Genomic DNA, 15414 nt, shown 5'->3' on the forward strand with positions numbered 1-15414 from the left:
TCCTCAGAAAGGGTCAGCACTGTCCGACACCACTCACTTTAGACTAGATGCAAGAAGTTTTGAAGCCTTTATTTAGTAGCAATTAAGTTATTCAATTAACACTAACCTCCAGGCAGCAATTAAAATATTGTACAAAGAGCAGCTTGCCCTCTAGAAGCTCTGTACACAGTTCAATATAAACTTACTCGAAGATTGAATGCACCCCACTGAAAAGGGGTAAAGCAGCTGTGCACAGGAGGCCTTGCTGAGGTGCTGTACTGTCTTTGAAATGCACAAGACTTCCTCCCAGGGAGTTTGCACAGTACAGGCACAGGTCCTGTCCCCCCTGCTGTGTTTCACCAGGTCCTGGACCGATTAGGGTCTTGCCTTTTTGCAGTGGTGCTGGGCACCAGAACTTCTAGTCCATGAAACAGATTCTTTTAAAACCTGTTACTAGTGTGCAGTTCAAATCAAGTCCATAGATATTTAAATGGCTCTTAATTCCTTAAACCATAAGGTTGGTAGCAAAACAGGAGAGCAAAATTCAAAACACACTGCACAAAACATTGAATAAATACATCTGAGTTATGTTACCAGCTTAAAGAGACTGCATTAATGCTCCAGGGACAGGAATGCTTCTGGAATCTCTGACCAGAGCTCAGGATTTAAGGGAGTTCCTTCAGTAAAAGTCACTATGAAAAATTACATCTTTACAAAAGTGACACACCCTTCTTCATTTAAGAACAGAATATTGCAATTACTGTGTGTGCTTTTAAACGTTCCCATGTCACAATAAATAAAACCAGTTTCACTTGTGCCAATGTTACCTACAAAAGAAAGTATTCACAGAACAGCGGAAGGTGTTCTATTCCTCATACACCACAACCTAATATAGGTGTATTCAGCGAGCAGGGCAGCTCGAAACCCTGGCGACTTACTTTATCCAGAGGACCCACCATCAGCCAGAAAAATTATTCCCCTCTCTATGGGACTGCAGATCATGTATCACCAGATGCACTGTGGAGATGCTTAATATTCTGTCTGATAACATGTCAGTTTGTTTCCAGGAGATAAGTAAAACAAGGGAAAACAATAAAAGAGATTAAGACTTCCTTCTATCAGTCACAGGCTCCTTACTGCATTTTAATAAATATCAGGCAAGTTAAAGTAGTTTCTGTCCCAGTAGTTGCCAGAATAAAGCCAGTCCTGTGTACCAGTGTAGGGATTGGGGCCTTGGTGGAACCATCTGCAAGGAAACATACAGCATGTTAGTGAAGCTATTAACATGATTTTATGGAAGTTCAGAACTGCTTTGCTGCCTCTTCAGCAGTTTACTGCTCAAAGTAATTACTGTGATTGCAGGAGCCCTCTTGGTTTTAAATTCCTAAGTGAATTCCAAGTCATCTTCAGTGGCTAGATTCTCCCCATTTGCCACACCACTTAAACATCTCCTAGGTGAAATTACTGACACCAGTATTTTGTCACTTGAAGCAGTCAAGACTCAAATAAAAAAGGGTGGGTACAGTTTTACTCCAAAGCAGTTGTGAACAATCATTTTGGCATGCATAAGCAGTAACAGTTTTTGCAAGACATATAAACACCACAAGCACTGCAGTCCTGAAATCAGAAAAATATTATTTCTCTGGGTTCTACATTTCCCCTTGTTTCTTAAAACCTTGTTTTGCAATGCACTTAAGTGTGCCAGCTGCCCTCAGTGCACATGAAATACCACCCACAAGCTGCAGGAAAAGCCCCGGCTTATTACAAGGTAAGTGTTGCACTCCACTGTCAGCACTGGGGGGGCTAATCTGAATGACCAGAAAGCTGATTCCATCTGCATGAAGGTACTTGCAAGCTCTTGCTAAGCTGGTTGTTGCTACGATCACTGAAGTTTAGCACCTTCTTTCTTTCCTTCCCTCTCCCCCCTACCTAATCTGGAGGCACTGGTGTATACACACGCACAGATTACATGCACGTGTGTACGTAACCTTTCTGGAGGCAGCAGGGAGTGTTATCTATCTGCACAATAAGGTGTACTTATAAGGCCATGCTACTGGCAAGTATTCCCCAGTGGTGAGTACAACCCTGTCAAATCACCGTGGCACAGAAACATGTCCTTCTTCCTCCTCTCCCACACCCATTTCTGGCAATCCCGCAGCCTGTCACTGAACACCACTTTCTGTTTGGGCCCCGTTACTCAATCTCCTGCCTCAAAAGCACACACTGCACAATACCAGACCAGTAGTATTTTAACTTCTTGCTATATTTTGCCAAGCCGTGTTTATGGCACAGGCGAGCTTGCTAGAAGCTGTTTCTGTGGTTGATACGCTCCACAGCTTCCTTTCACCTCCTCACTGGCCACAAAAGCCAGCTTTTCATTTATATGCCTCACTGCAGCAAACACACTTAGGTAAATCATGCGTGTGCAAGGCAGCCCATTTTAACTCAGCTCTTCCTTTTTAAGGTACTATAAAGGTTCAGAACAGAAATTAAAGCACATTCGGACCAAACATGACGATCTCTTTAAAAAGAGCAAAAGCATAAAGGCCACCAGTACTACAGAGTCGTGTTACAGAGCAGGACAGCTAACAGGCAAGTCTTGCTTGGCTCAAAAGATTTGAGATGTGTATCGGAAGAAATGCTTTGTACCATCTTCACGGTGGTAAACTGAACAGTTGAATGCTTCGGTGGTTCTCCTGCTGTCCTGGTTAAGTGAACCAAAGCCAAGAGAAGACAGAAGTCATTTCAACCCCTCTTCTGCACATGGTTCACTACTGCATCACCTCCACACAGGATACATCAGCTATTCCAAAGTAACCGGTACATGCATGTGCACATGCATCAAGTTCACCTCCTAGTTCACAGGTAATAGCAGCTCATTCCAGAGCAGAGTTTGCTGAGAGGCAGGGCTATAAGCACAGTCACGTCACTCTCACATTAAGGAATTCTACCACCCAATACCTCACTAGTGTGTCTGCAACACTTGTGAAGTCAGGACAATGTGCCCCTCCTCCAGTGACCACCTACTTCAATAGAATGGGAAAAGGCAATCAGAATAACTAAGTTTGAGAGAGACAGGAACAGACCCAAAGCAATCGGATAATCTAGCGAGGGAAGTGATGGGGGAAGGAGGGGACTGATTTTCATCAATAGCAACAGACCACTGCTGTGTTTCAGAACTGAACTAGTCTTTTATTCAAGACTTAAAACTACTGATCAGTCTCTAGAACAGCAAGTGTTCAACATGAATCACTTTTTCAGAAAAACCAAGACCCCACATTGAAAGTGGATTCAAAATAATCTATTAGAAAAAAAATCATTAGGCACTTTGGAGAGTTGTCTTACGAGGGAGGAACTCCTCTAAGACAAAGTAAGAAGCCTGCTTTTCTGTGGTAAGGAGATTGCAGTAGTTTACATCAGAGTTTATATTACACTGCAGATTAAGGCTGAAAAGCTGGGCTGAGGGGAACATAATTAAATTCAACAAAAGCAAGAGTAAAGTCCTGCACCTGGGGAGGAAAAACCCCATGCACCAGTACAGGCTGAGGGCTGAACTACTGGAAAGCAGCTCTGCTGAGGACCTGGAGTGCTGGTGGACAAGCTGACCCTGAGCCAGCACTGTGCCCTTGTGGCCGGGAAGGCCAACAGTATCCTGGGCTGCACTAAAAGGAGTGTGGCCAGCAGGTTGAGAGAGGTTATCCTCCCATCCTACTCTGCCCTGGTGAGACCACATCTGGAGTACTGTCTCCAGTTTTGGACCATCCAGTTCAAGAAAGCCAGGGAACTACTGGAGAAAGTCAATCAGAGCTACAAAGATGATCGGGGACTGGAACATCTGCCTTACGAGGCAAGGCTGAGAGACCTGGATTTGTTTAGCCAGGAGGAGAGAAGCCTGAGGGGGGATCTTATCAATGCTTCTAACTATCTAAAGGGTGGGTGTCAAGAGGCTGGGGCTGGGCTCTTTTCAGTGGTGTCCAATGACAGGAGAAGGGGCAATGGGCACAGACTGGAACACAGGATGCTCCATCTGAATATGAGGTAAAATATCTTCCCTGTGAGGGTGCCAGAGCAGTGGCACAGGCTGCCCAGGGAGGCTGTGGAGTCTCCTTCCCTGGAGACATTCAAAACCCACCCGGATGCGTTCCTGTGCCCCCTGCTCTGGGTGTCCCTGCTCAAGCAGGGGGTTGGACAAGATGATCTCCAGAGGTCCCTTCCAACCCCTACCATTCTGTGATTCTGTGATTAAGACAGGTGACCTTCTGGGAACAGGTAGGAGAGTTTCCCTTCACAGTATTCATTTCTTCCCCAAAGCACAACTCTTCCTCCACATTTTGTGTTCATCCTTTAGAGGCAGTCACACTTGGCATTCCTACTAAAGAGATCAGACACTAGGAATTTTCTGCCAAAGCTTTAGAAACATCCTGGAAAACAAAGGATTCTTTAAGGACACCCCAGGCAAGCACTAAGCAGGTCTACAGTACCTGCACAACAGCAACTGAAGAACCTTGGGACTGGTGTCTGCACTAATTATATACCCCAAAAACCATTGCTCTGAGTTGCCCCCTGGGAATTCCTCAGTTTCCAATACCAACCTCAGGTGCTTTGAGATATACCTTAAGCTACTTCAGGCACCTGGAGGAACACAGTATAACTATTGCTTACTTTGAAAACATTTGGTGAGAGCTAGAACCACTGTGAATTCAGGAAAGAGGGAGGTGCAAGGCTGTCCAGCACTTAACACGTTTACTTGGAAGCATTACAAAGATGTTATTTTCCACCAGTCTCAGGGCAAACAAACCCAAACACTTCAAGAGAGCAGGCACAGGAAAGAGACAAAGGCAGACATGTCCAAACCTGGGACTCTGGAATGATGGGTGACTTCATTTGAAAAAGAGAAAAGAGTGATTTATAGTTACAAACAGACATTTTAAAGATATTTAATCCACAGTGCCTGGTTGTATTAATAGTTAGTTAATGGGGAAGAGATAGAGCTTGCTTACTTTTAGAGACCGTAGCTTACTTGCCCCCCGCACCCCGTGAAGAGACCACCAATTTATTACTATACCTTTAAATAGGCCTTCTCTGGTCTAACTAGATTCATTTGGTCAGGTTTTTGTGGTTTCTACTTAGCTTGTAAGAGCTCCCCAACTGACCCCTCTCATCTTATAGTAAAAAGAAAAACCAAAACCACAACCCCCTGCCCCAAACCACCACAAAAAAACCCCACATTAACCACAAAACCACCATCCTAGCAGATCCCTTGCAGGCTGATTTTTCCCCGTAGCTCTTCTTGCTTTTGTAGTTAGTGACCCTCTCAGAAAGGAGACAATGACTTGGATATCTGGGTGATAAAGTCATTTCACCAACTTTGAGAATAGCTGTAGGCAGTGGGAACACAGTATTGCCAGCACACAGCAACTGATCTGAGAAGTCATGGGCAGTAAGCTATCAAGTTCACCGGAGGAAGCATTTCCTCATCTCTTCGGCCAAGCATGCAAATTTGAGGCAATTATAAATCAATCAGCAACAACAGTCCTTACAAGCAGCTGTCTGCGGCAACATCTTTTTCATGTCAGAAACAAAAGGTGCTCAGAAAACCAACACAGTTTGTATTTGAATGTGTGTGTGCAAGTGGTGAGAGGGAAAGAACTGAGCCCAAGCCTGACGCTCCTCTCTGGAAGCGCTACAGCCTGCAGGGACCACGTCTGCAAATACAACAGCAGCACTACCAAACCTGATGACGTCAGCTCTTCATGCTGACACAACACTGCACATCACTGGCATGGACTGGCAGTTAACCTGATTGTTCAGAATGTTTACATGTAAACGACACAGACAGAGGCAAGCACACTAACCTTGTCTTCCAGTCTTCCTCTGACTTTGAACGATTTTTGCGGGCAGTCCTTTGTTTTTCTTCTAGCCTCTTCTTTTCTTCACTAGCTAGATCTTGAAGGAGTAAAAATACACAAATAAAACCACAGATGATGTTAAAGTGTAATATAAGACAGGGACATTACTCCACCTTACCCATCAAATAAGGGAAGTAGTAAAAGCTGACCATTTAAAAAGCCTCCTACATAACACAGAAGAGGTTCTGGTTTAGTCTAAGAGCAAAGCCAGGCCAGCTGTGGCACAGGATGAGCCAATGGAATTCCAGTCTTTAAGACTCCTAAATACGTGTTTATCCATGGCCTGGGGACCCTGAAAAAGTGTTTATGTGACAGCAAATGTGACCTAGGGGAGGTGGCGTACCTAGAATTTATTTCAGTAGGGAAACTGATTAACATATGTGGGATTTGCCTCAGAAGTCTGGCTACCTGCTTCTTGTTAAGGTTTAGGTTACATTGCTGTAGGACTTACTTCCTGATCAACAGGGATCTGGAATATTCACTTCCAAAATACAAATAAGTGTCTCTCTGCAGCATCCCTTCATCTCTCTGTTAATGCATTAAGGTAGCATGGGTCATGGTCCTAAACAAACACAACAGTTGCTTTATTTGGCAGAAAGGGTGGTCAGAAGGTCGGAGGAGTAAGTCAGACTAAAGCAGATTAGGTGAAGGATGATCTCTTTCATACCTGAATCCTCAAAAAGCATTTCACAAACATCTTAGAAGTAGCTGAGAAAACCGTTTTTGGAAGACTATCAGCCATTCCCTGTTAACCTGCCAGCTACTAACACACTGTGTATTACCAGTCTACCTGCTAGACAAACCTTATGCTGTTAGTATAGTTAAGGAACACAGTCCGCTGCTAACAGCATAGTTATTTGCACTTTGAGTTTACACAGACAAATTACTGGGGATGCTCTGAACCAAGTAGGTCCACCCTGCCGGCCACAAAACAAGAGTAGAGGCAGGAGAGACTGGTTGTGGGAATTCACTGATCTGCTTTTTTAAAAGCCTCAAGGAAGTGGTTTTCAGCTTATGACAAAAAAAAATATGCACAACTGCACTGTATTATGCCCGTATCACTGTTTTTCATACTTAGATCTCAGATTTATCAGAAGTCATTGCCCTATTATATACGTGAAACTGAATCAGAGTTTCATGACTTATCCTGATCACTTAACAATCCAGAGAAAGCTAGAGCCCCCATGCTTTTAGTCCACAAAGCTGGCCATCCTGCTTTAATATGTAAAATGCCAGAGAAAAGGGAGCAAAGAGGGCCAGGGGAAGGTTGTTCCACACCATACCGAAGTATCTAACACCAAGTCACATGTCAAAAGACTAAAAGACACTTTTCACTCTATGGCATCTACAGTAACAACCTCTATGAGGTTTCTAAAAAGCACACTATTTCTACTCACTGAAAGTCTCACAATGTATTTCTAATTCACTATTCTAGGACAACAGAAGTGTTCAACTCCCAGTGAAGAACAGTTTTGCATCAAGGGTATTTTTTGGCATTGCAGTTTCATGTGAATAGTTTAGACTGCATTTCTCAGAATTAGCACCTCAAAATACTCCTTCTGCATCACGCTGATGGAAACAGAAAACTGAAAAGTTTACAAGTAGTTCCTTACAATGCTTAGAGATTGTCTCTCCTTAGACTAGTTTCCTATTACAGGGCTTGACTATGAAGCACAGCAGAGGGCCTAAAGCTGAATAAAAAGCATAGCATTGTGAAGTTTACAATTCTTCGTTATATGGAAGAACATAAGTAGATGGTGTGGTGGGTTCCTGGCCAGCAACTAAGCACCCACAAGCCACTTGTACACTCCCATCCACCCTAGTGGGCTAAGGGAGAGAATCAAAGAGCAAAAGCAAAGAAACCCTCACAGGTCAAGGTAAAGACAGTTTAGTAAGTGAAGGGAAAGGAAAAAAGGAGGAAAAAGTGATGCAAAGGCAATCACTTACTATCTTCCAGCAGCAAACCAGTATCCAGCCAGTCTCTGAGCAACAGCTGCTTCCCCCCAAACACAACTTATTGCTGAGCATGATATGTTATCTGGTATGGAATTTCTCTTTGGTCAGTTTGGGTCAGCTGTCCCAGCTGTGTCCCCTCATAGCCTCTTGCTAACCCCAGAAACAGAGGTGGCCTTGGCACAGTGCAGATGTTCAGCAATAGCCAACACAGATGTGTTATTAACACTGCTTTGGTCACTAATCTAAAACACAGCACCATATACAGGCTGCTATGAAGAAAATTAACTCCATCCCAACCAGCCCCAGCACAGGTGGGTGACACACCTTTCACTAGAAGCATATCACAACCTACAGAAGACTGTATTAAGAGTTACTGTCTTGCAGCATGGAGGAATGTATCTTTATGGGTAGCTACTTACTCTAACAGTTCTACTAAAAATTTGAATGTGGAATTTACTTTTTTCCCCAGTCCCTCAGTTTTAAGAAAAAAAATAAAAACACCTTTATCAATAACTAAAGTTACCTATTTCTCCATTTTCCATGGCTCTGATATCTGGTCGCAGCCGGCAGTCAGTTTTGGGAATGACACTCTCCATTTCTTTGTCCAACTCATTCAAAGCCATAGCAAAGCTAGTAAAATTATACATCTGAAATTCAGAGACAAAGATAAAAGGTGACTTTACAACTCAAGCTGCTAGCCTTAATACACAAGAAAGCTGCTGTCTAAAACACAAACATAAAAGTGCTTTTTTTATTAGTTAATCACTCAAGATAGGAATACTCAAGATATCAGCAAAACTGCACTGTCAGGGCAGAGTGCAGGTGATCCTTGGTGTTTCTGTTTAAGCAGGCCAGCATCCAATTACTCAGTGCACTATTCCTCTCTTATCTTCTTTTTCTAGTCTTACAGGTATTTTCCCTATCTCTGTAGAGAGATTTCCCCCTTGATTAACCCACTGAGGTCACCTTTTATTGTTCCAATTCTGTGTCCTTCCAGTTACACACATACCCTTGTATTCCACCCACTGTTTCTCCAGCTCCACAGCCCTTCACACACCAACTCACACTATGCAGGCTTTGCAAGTGGCTCCTAGGAAGTGTCTGTCGTCCAATAAAGCTCTTCAGAAGAGATTTCTCACAAGGCAGGTGCCTCAGTGCAGGGAGCAGGGTGGAGAGAAGAGGTGGGGAAAGCCCCCATACCTCTGGCTACATGAAGCATCCCATTTTCCAGAGAAATTCTGCTAACTCTAGAGTCATGTCTGTAGCAGTTATCCCTCTGATCCCACATTACAGGGTTACAGTTGTAGTGGGAAAGTTTGTTGCAATAAACAGGCAAACCCAGACTTGATAATGAAAAAAGACAACAAATGGATTTACTTTGTGTTGAACATACAGAATAACAGGATAGGACACATTTTCAAATAAGCAGAAGCGTAGCTGACCTGTGCTGAATTTGGAGGTCTTGGAGTTATCTTCCATAGCAAAATACTTCCAGGAATAACATACACACTCTCAGAATCTGGTAACGGCATCTCATCTGGTTCCTCAGTATTGCCCACCTAAAGGCAGCACACAAAGGAAAGAAGTTCTTTGGAGTCATGAAGCATTTACACCTATTCATTTGAACACTGGAACTTACATAAAATTATTTTCTTGACCAAAAGTAAAAAAATTCAGATACAAAGACTTTTCTAGATGCTTGTCAAGAAGGATAACAGCATTAACATTGCATACATACTCCTAATTCCCTCCCAATGGAAGACTACCAACAGTTTCTTACATCGACATCTTTTGTAGATGTAATCTAGATGTTCAAGCGTTAGGAAATGCCATTTTTTACCACCACAGAGATGTCCTGGTTCCTCAAAGACAAGCATTACCATGCCTGATATTTAACTCCTTTACTGCTTCATTAAAGTTGAAGACTAGAAGTCACATTCCTCATCCTTCCACGTCAAAAAAATGCCAGCACATAACGCAAATGCTGCTGTTTTCAGTTCTGCACATCAGAAAGCCCTATGTTACCACTCTTTGCTCAGAGGAACCTTCCCCCTTTCATTGACCACTACACTACTGAAATGGCAAACTGCAGATGTTAAATGAAATCCTAGATTAGCTGATATTTCTGGGAAGGGTATCCTATGAAGGCTGACACACATGGCCTGAGGCAGCTGCAGCCACAGCACTGGGGAATGGTTTTCCCAGAAAGGGAAAAACTCTACCCAGGGTTACCAAGGCAGTAGGGAATAACTGGTGGTCACAGTGTAGATGTGACTTGATCTAGTTCTAAACCGTCACCCTTTTTACACAAAGCTTTAAAGCAGCTGGGGTCCAATGCTGCTGACATTAGTTCCGCCGCACAAGTATATGCTACAATACTGAACTAAAGCCAGCTAGACAATGAATACGGCTCTCCCCAAAAAATTTGATGTCACAGCTAAAAACCAGTAGCACATTTCAGAGACCATTGGAGAATAAAGCTGAACTAAAGCAACTAATGCTTTAAATACTTTGGCTACATGCCAACAGCTTTAATCCTGCTGCTAATAAGATTTGCTTTCTGATGGTTGTGTCAGATAATACAGACTGATGTTTTAGTGCAAAAAAATAATCCAGTAGCCAAACTGGACTTGGTTGTCCTCTGAGATGATTCATGTGTTATGCCTCCAAGAAAATTAGGAAGTATTAAGGATTCTGTTTCATGATGAAGCACTTGGTTCCATGGGCTTTTAATAATGAACAAGTTGCAAAGTAACCAGAACAACACGCAGACCAGGTTCAGTCCCTCAGCTGTGAGGAAGATGAACAGGGCTTTTAGTTGACTACATCTGAACTGTGCTGGCAACCTGCCATTCTGTCCTTTAAAGGACACTGATCAACCTTTCAGAAATCAGGAATTTGAAGCAGAACAGATCAGGAAGATATATCAAAACAAAGACACCAGAACAAAACAGTACCAGATTATCAAGCTCCAAACCAACATTTATACAAAGGCTACAATACACACTGCAATTTCTGCCTTGTTGTATACATAGTCTCAAAAATGTCATAAGAATTACAAAGAACTAGGTAAAAAGTGGATTTTCATGTGCTTTTGCCACAATGATCCATATTTTAAGCTCAGTGCTACTCAACCTCTCAGTACATTGCTAGAAGGGTAGTAACAGACTTTGCCAAAGGAAGACCTCTGGTGTCTGTAAACAAGGTACATGTGAGGGCAGTTGCCATTGCCTTACACTATGCTTTTCTACATATTTGCACTGAAAATTCTGTATGAAATGTTTCACCTTGACTAAAAAAGGCTGTAGTTCATTCAGAGCAGAATCATACTGGTCTAACCCTAGGTCTACTATAACCCTTCTGAAGTTTGTAAAATATCACCTTTGCATACACGAAGGCTTGTCTCGCTCCCTGCAAAATTATTTTTCCCTAAGTTTCACCCCTATAAAAATCAAAGGGATTCAGGAAAAAACCTGAGGCAGTTTTTGCAGAAGGACTTGCATCCAAGCAGGTCCCCTAAAGGAGGCAGAAGCAATTCTTCATTAGTAGCAATGCAGCATGAAGGAATAGCTGGAAAACAACTAAATAAATCTGAAAATTCTAATTAGGAGAAATTTGAAAGGCCATGTACTTTCATGCCTGAATGAATCCTTCACTATCCTGAAGGGACAAACCACATCCAGACATTATACATGACACTTGGCTTACCTCGATGCTCGAAAACCATAAAAAACATCAACTCCTCAAACACAAGGGGGCAGTGGGAATAGATATTCAACAAAGACTATCTGATTCATAGCATGCGTTACAAAGCTTTTAGTCTTCTACACAAAAATACTTCTGTGAAATGAGTAGAAAAAACCCCATGCTTTTCTAGATTCAGAGAAACATCGCAGCATGAGCTTTATGCAACAGGATGCTTCATTTTGGAGTGAACAGCAAGGATCATCCTACACATTGTTGGAAAATGCAAAGCGGTAGCTGAACAAAGATGCAGGGTATGTTTTTCTTTGCTCCTTCTCCCTAGAGCTCACAGGGTCAGACTCAAAGAGAAGCAGTAATCCCCAGTGCTTTAGCTCTCCCCTGATGAAAAGTACTGGAGCAATCTCAGTTACAGAAAATCTGAACCTGCACAGAAACAACTTCTGTCAGAGTTCTGTGTCTCTTTCTTCTCAGGTATAAAAACTTGTAACACCCAAATCAACACAAAAATCTGGCTTCAATCACCAAAAGGGAGCAAGCAATCTGCTTTAAGCTATTATGTGAGTGGTTGTTCTTCAAGCTGTGTGTTGTCACCATCACCATTCACCTTAAAAAGCATACTGCTGACCAGAAATCTGGAAGAATTAAGAATGAGGGTTTTTCCCCGGAAGGAAAAAAAAATGCAATTGGCGGGGGGGAAGGCAAACATCTCTGTGGTTGCGAAAATTTAATAGAAAGCAATAAAAAAATTCCTTGTAAAAGCTGGAAAAGATTATCTTCTGCCAAGATGAGAAACTAGTCTAATTCTGCCTCTAGGATCCTCCTATTAGAATATAAATGTTATATATGATCAGAACCATGGTCCAACTAACAGATATGTTATTTCCTCCATGTGACTTTTTGGAGGAAGGGGCAGGTAATGAATCAGCCAGTATTTAGATCACTCCAAATTTTGGGAAGTTTGGGTACAGCTCCTTGAGAGAAGGCATATTATCCCTTAATGCAGGTACTCATCCAATCCATTTTGTGTCCTGCTAGGAAAGGGAGATTAAGTGAAACCTTAATGCTCTTAAATGCTGCTAAAATATTTAGCTGTCTTATCGTGCTTTTGAGATACCACCTCTTTAGGTGATTAATACCTGTTTACTGCTTTTCTTCTCTTCTGCATTTTTCTTGTCATTTTTTTTGTAAGCTTCGAATGTAGCTGGGTCAACACTGTACAAACACTCAGTCCACTTCCCATACAGTGCGCAAAGTTTCTTTTTGCTGTCAAAAAAAAGACTAAGTTTACAAAGGAGCTTAAGGAGATTTATTTAATCATTTCAGACAAAAATATTTGAAAGAAGAATTTCTGAGAGCAACTTTTTAAACTTGCACAATTCATAACTTCGCTGCTACATGTTCACGCCCTTGAGAGACTACGTTAAGGGCATTCAGTTTACACCTCCCATCAGAAACAGAGGGCAGCCATTTGTTTCCGGTTAGGAATGATGCTGTTACCTTTTGTCCTGAATGTAGCCTTCAACTTTGTGTAACTCCTTCCCAAAGAGGCCACAGGGCTTGAAGCTTAGTACACATTTCTCACCAGTTCTAAAGGCAGAAAAAGAGGGCACTAATGACTTCCAAATGCTCTTCCTCTTCAAACTTGCAGCAAGTGAAAGCACTCATGCTTAACTTACTTATGGTTAGTTATTTCCACATTTCCATACTGCTCAATCCAAAGTTTGCCCACAATAATGTTATGCACACAGCATGTAGGGTTTGTCCATGTGTAGGCTTCATTGTGTCTAAGGGAGGGGAATAAAAACATTGTATCTTTGTACTGGATATCACTGCTCCAACAAGCCATCATCTATAAATCACACCAAGTCTTGAAAGGGACATGGCAATTAGTCAGGACACCCAAGAAGTTTATTAACTTATTGCTACTGATTTTACCAATTCCTTAAAACAGCTACTTCAGTGCAGTCACTGTTAGCACTGAATGACATGAGGAAAGCCAGCAGGACTCAAGCGTGCTAGTCTTCGTAGGACTGATGTCCAGGCATCTGCAGAACATACAGACACAAAATCCCCGACTACTAAAACTATTAGTATGCAGTATATTACAAGAAATGGCAGCAAGTTCCTTTCATCTTCTCATCCCCTCCTTCCCGTAAAGTGGGCTGCCATCAAACATTAGGATGTGGGTGCCAGACATGTCCATTCCTAAGCCATGAGATTCTAATGCACACTAACCATTACGGACATGCTCACTTATCAACTTACTCAAGAAGCTCCAAAGTCATTGTGCCTTTTGGTTCTGCTTCCACGCTCTTGCCCCAGAATTTGAGTTTAGGATAAATTGATCCATGAAACACAAAATCATTATTTAAACCTTCAGCATAGAAAGCACTGATTGGTGGATGATGGCTAACTTGCTCTGAGAGAAGTCTAAAGCCAAGATCATCTCTGCAAAATAAAGATAACCAAAAGCATTTATCTACGTATCGAGTATAGTGAAGTTGCAGTTCTTTTGCTGAGGGTGAAACAGATAGTTGGACCCATGCATAGTTGCTGTACTCAGTGCAAGAGTTAGTTGATATGTCTTTTTGTTTTATCCTAGCATTTTAACTAATACATGGAACATCCCCATTCTAAATAACTCAGGACATCATGTAAGAAGGTAATGAGAACTACCAAATCTGATCAGCCAATGTTCACTTTTGATAGCAACCTCTTTAAGCTTTTGCACAAATATAGGCCAAAACCTCACCTGAGAGAAAAATTCACCCCAAGTACAGCTGTGTACTAACAGACTAACAGTGCCTAGTTGTATTCTGGACGCTCGTATAATGAATACTACAATTTTAAAGCCTCCTTTATGTACCATGCTTCTTTTAATCCAGAAGGTTTCAGGAAAAAAAAAGTAATTTTTGTAATTAAAATTCCCCTTTAAACCTGGAAAATTTCATTTGTCTGCTTTGAGTTGAAAAGTTAAGTAGTTTCCCTTCACTGTAAGGTGCATTGCTGAACACCAACGCTCATTGCAAGCACCTCCAGCAGCTGCTAGGAGAATTGGTGGAATCTTAGAAGCCAAAGAGCAGTCTGCAAGCCACCTGACAAGTCTAATGAAACATCAGTTACACATAATACTCCTCTCCACTCTTCAGTGCATCTTCTGTTCATTACCTGATCAATTCATATGTCTCTCCAAGCAAGGGGTTGAATGGCTTCCCTGTACGTTCCCACTGCGAGGCTACAGCAGACACAGCAAATGCAGCAACACACTATTCAGAAGAGGAAGAGTACATAGTTAGCCTCCTGGATTTTAGTCTTTATCAACTATCAACAGCAGTCATGGTATTACAGAATGATTCTTCTGAAATAGCTTAGCAAAGTACTATTTTGTAAGGCAGGGGAATAACAGTTTTCATCAAAAGGCTAAAAAAAGCAAGCCTTAGGAAAAGCAAAATGTTTTCCCAGATAAGCAAAACTGGTTAATTAATAAGAGAATCCGACATGCAGCAAGTTACAGGGGTTGCTCCTATAATGAGACTATGAAGAAAAAAATCCCAACGCATTTTCATCAAGAGCTAGCACTAATTACCACACCCAAAATACCTGCATTCGCTCAGTTGTGCTGGAAAGTGAGCTGGCTTTGTGGATGAGGTATGTATGCTCCATATACTCTGTAAGTCGCTGTAGAAAGCTCAGTGGCTCATTGAATATAACTGGCATTGTGATCTTCGACAACTCCTGACGCACAAATGAAATTTGTGTTAAAAACCAAATGATCAGATACGCTGACCTGCAGCAACCCAAGTGTAATTGGCTTACTACGAAAATAAACGATGCTCTTAGCGCTAATTCAATGTGCTTGACCTGG

At 42.0% G+C, this 15414-nt stretch overlaps 1 protein-coding gene across 29 annotated transcripts in view; it reads right to left on the bottom strand.

Moving 5' to 3' along the window:
* Nucleotides 1–48: 48 nt before the first annotated feature.
* OSBPL1A (oxysterol binding protein like 1A) overlaps nucleotides 49–15414 on the bottom strand; it is a 78670-nt gene continuing 63304 nt past the window's right edge. For 25 of the 29 annotated variants that reach the window (XM_075084849.1, XM_075084847.1, XM_075084852.1 and 22 more), the window contains 10 exons: nucleotides 15150–15284; nucleotides 14718–14815; nucleotides 13815–13997; nucleotides 13226–13333; nucleotides 13047–13136; nucleotides 12686–12812; nucleotides 9287–9403; nucleotides 8368–8491; nucleotides 5835–5925; nucleotides 49–1225 (listed from right to left, as the gene is read on the bottom strand). In XM_075084849.1, coding sequence (XP_074940950.1) covers nucleotides 1123–1225; nucleotides 5835–5925; nucleotides 8368–8491; nucleotides 9287–9403; nucleotides 12686–12812; nucleotides 13047–13136; nucleotides 13226–13333; nucleotides 13815–13997; nucleotides 14718–14815; nucleotides 15150–15284 — 1176 coding nt within the window. In that variant the 3' untranslated portion in view covers nucleotides 49–1122. Of the gene's footprint in view, nucleotides 1226–4833; nucleotides 4858–5834; nucleotides 5926–8367; nucleotides 8492–9286; nucleotides 9404–12685; nucleotides 12813–13046; nucleotides 13137–13225; nucleotides 13334–13814; nucleotides 13998–14717; nucleotides 14816–15149; nucleotides 15285–15414 lie in introns of all 29 variants that reach the window. The other 4 variants (XM_075084845.1, XM_075084850.1, XM_075084851.1 and 1 more) reach the window with 1 other exon arrangement.

Source organism: Phalacrocorax aristotelis, chromosome 2 (assembly GCF_949628215.1).
Source record: "Phalacrocorax aristotelis chromosome 2, bGulAri2.1, whole genome shotgun sequence".
Taxonomy (NCBI): Eukaryota; Metazoa; Chordata; class Aves; order Suliformes; family Phalacrocoracidae; genus Phalacrocorax; species Phalacrocorax aristotelis.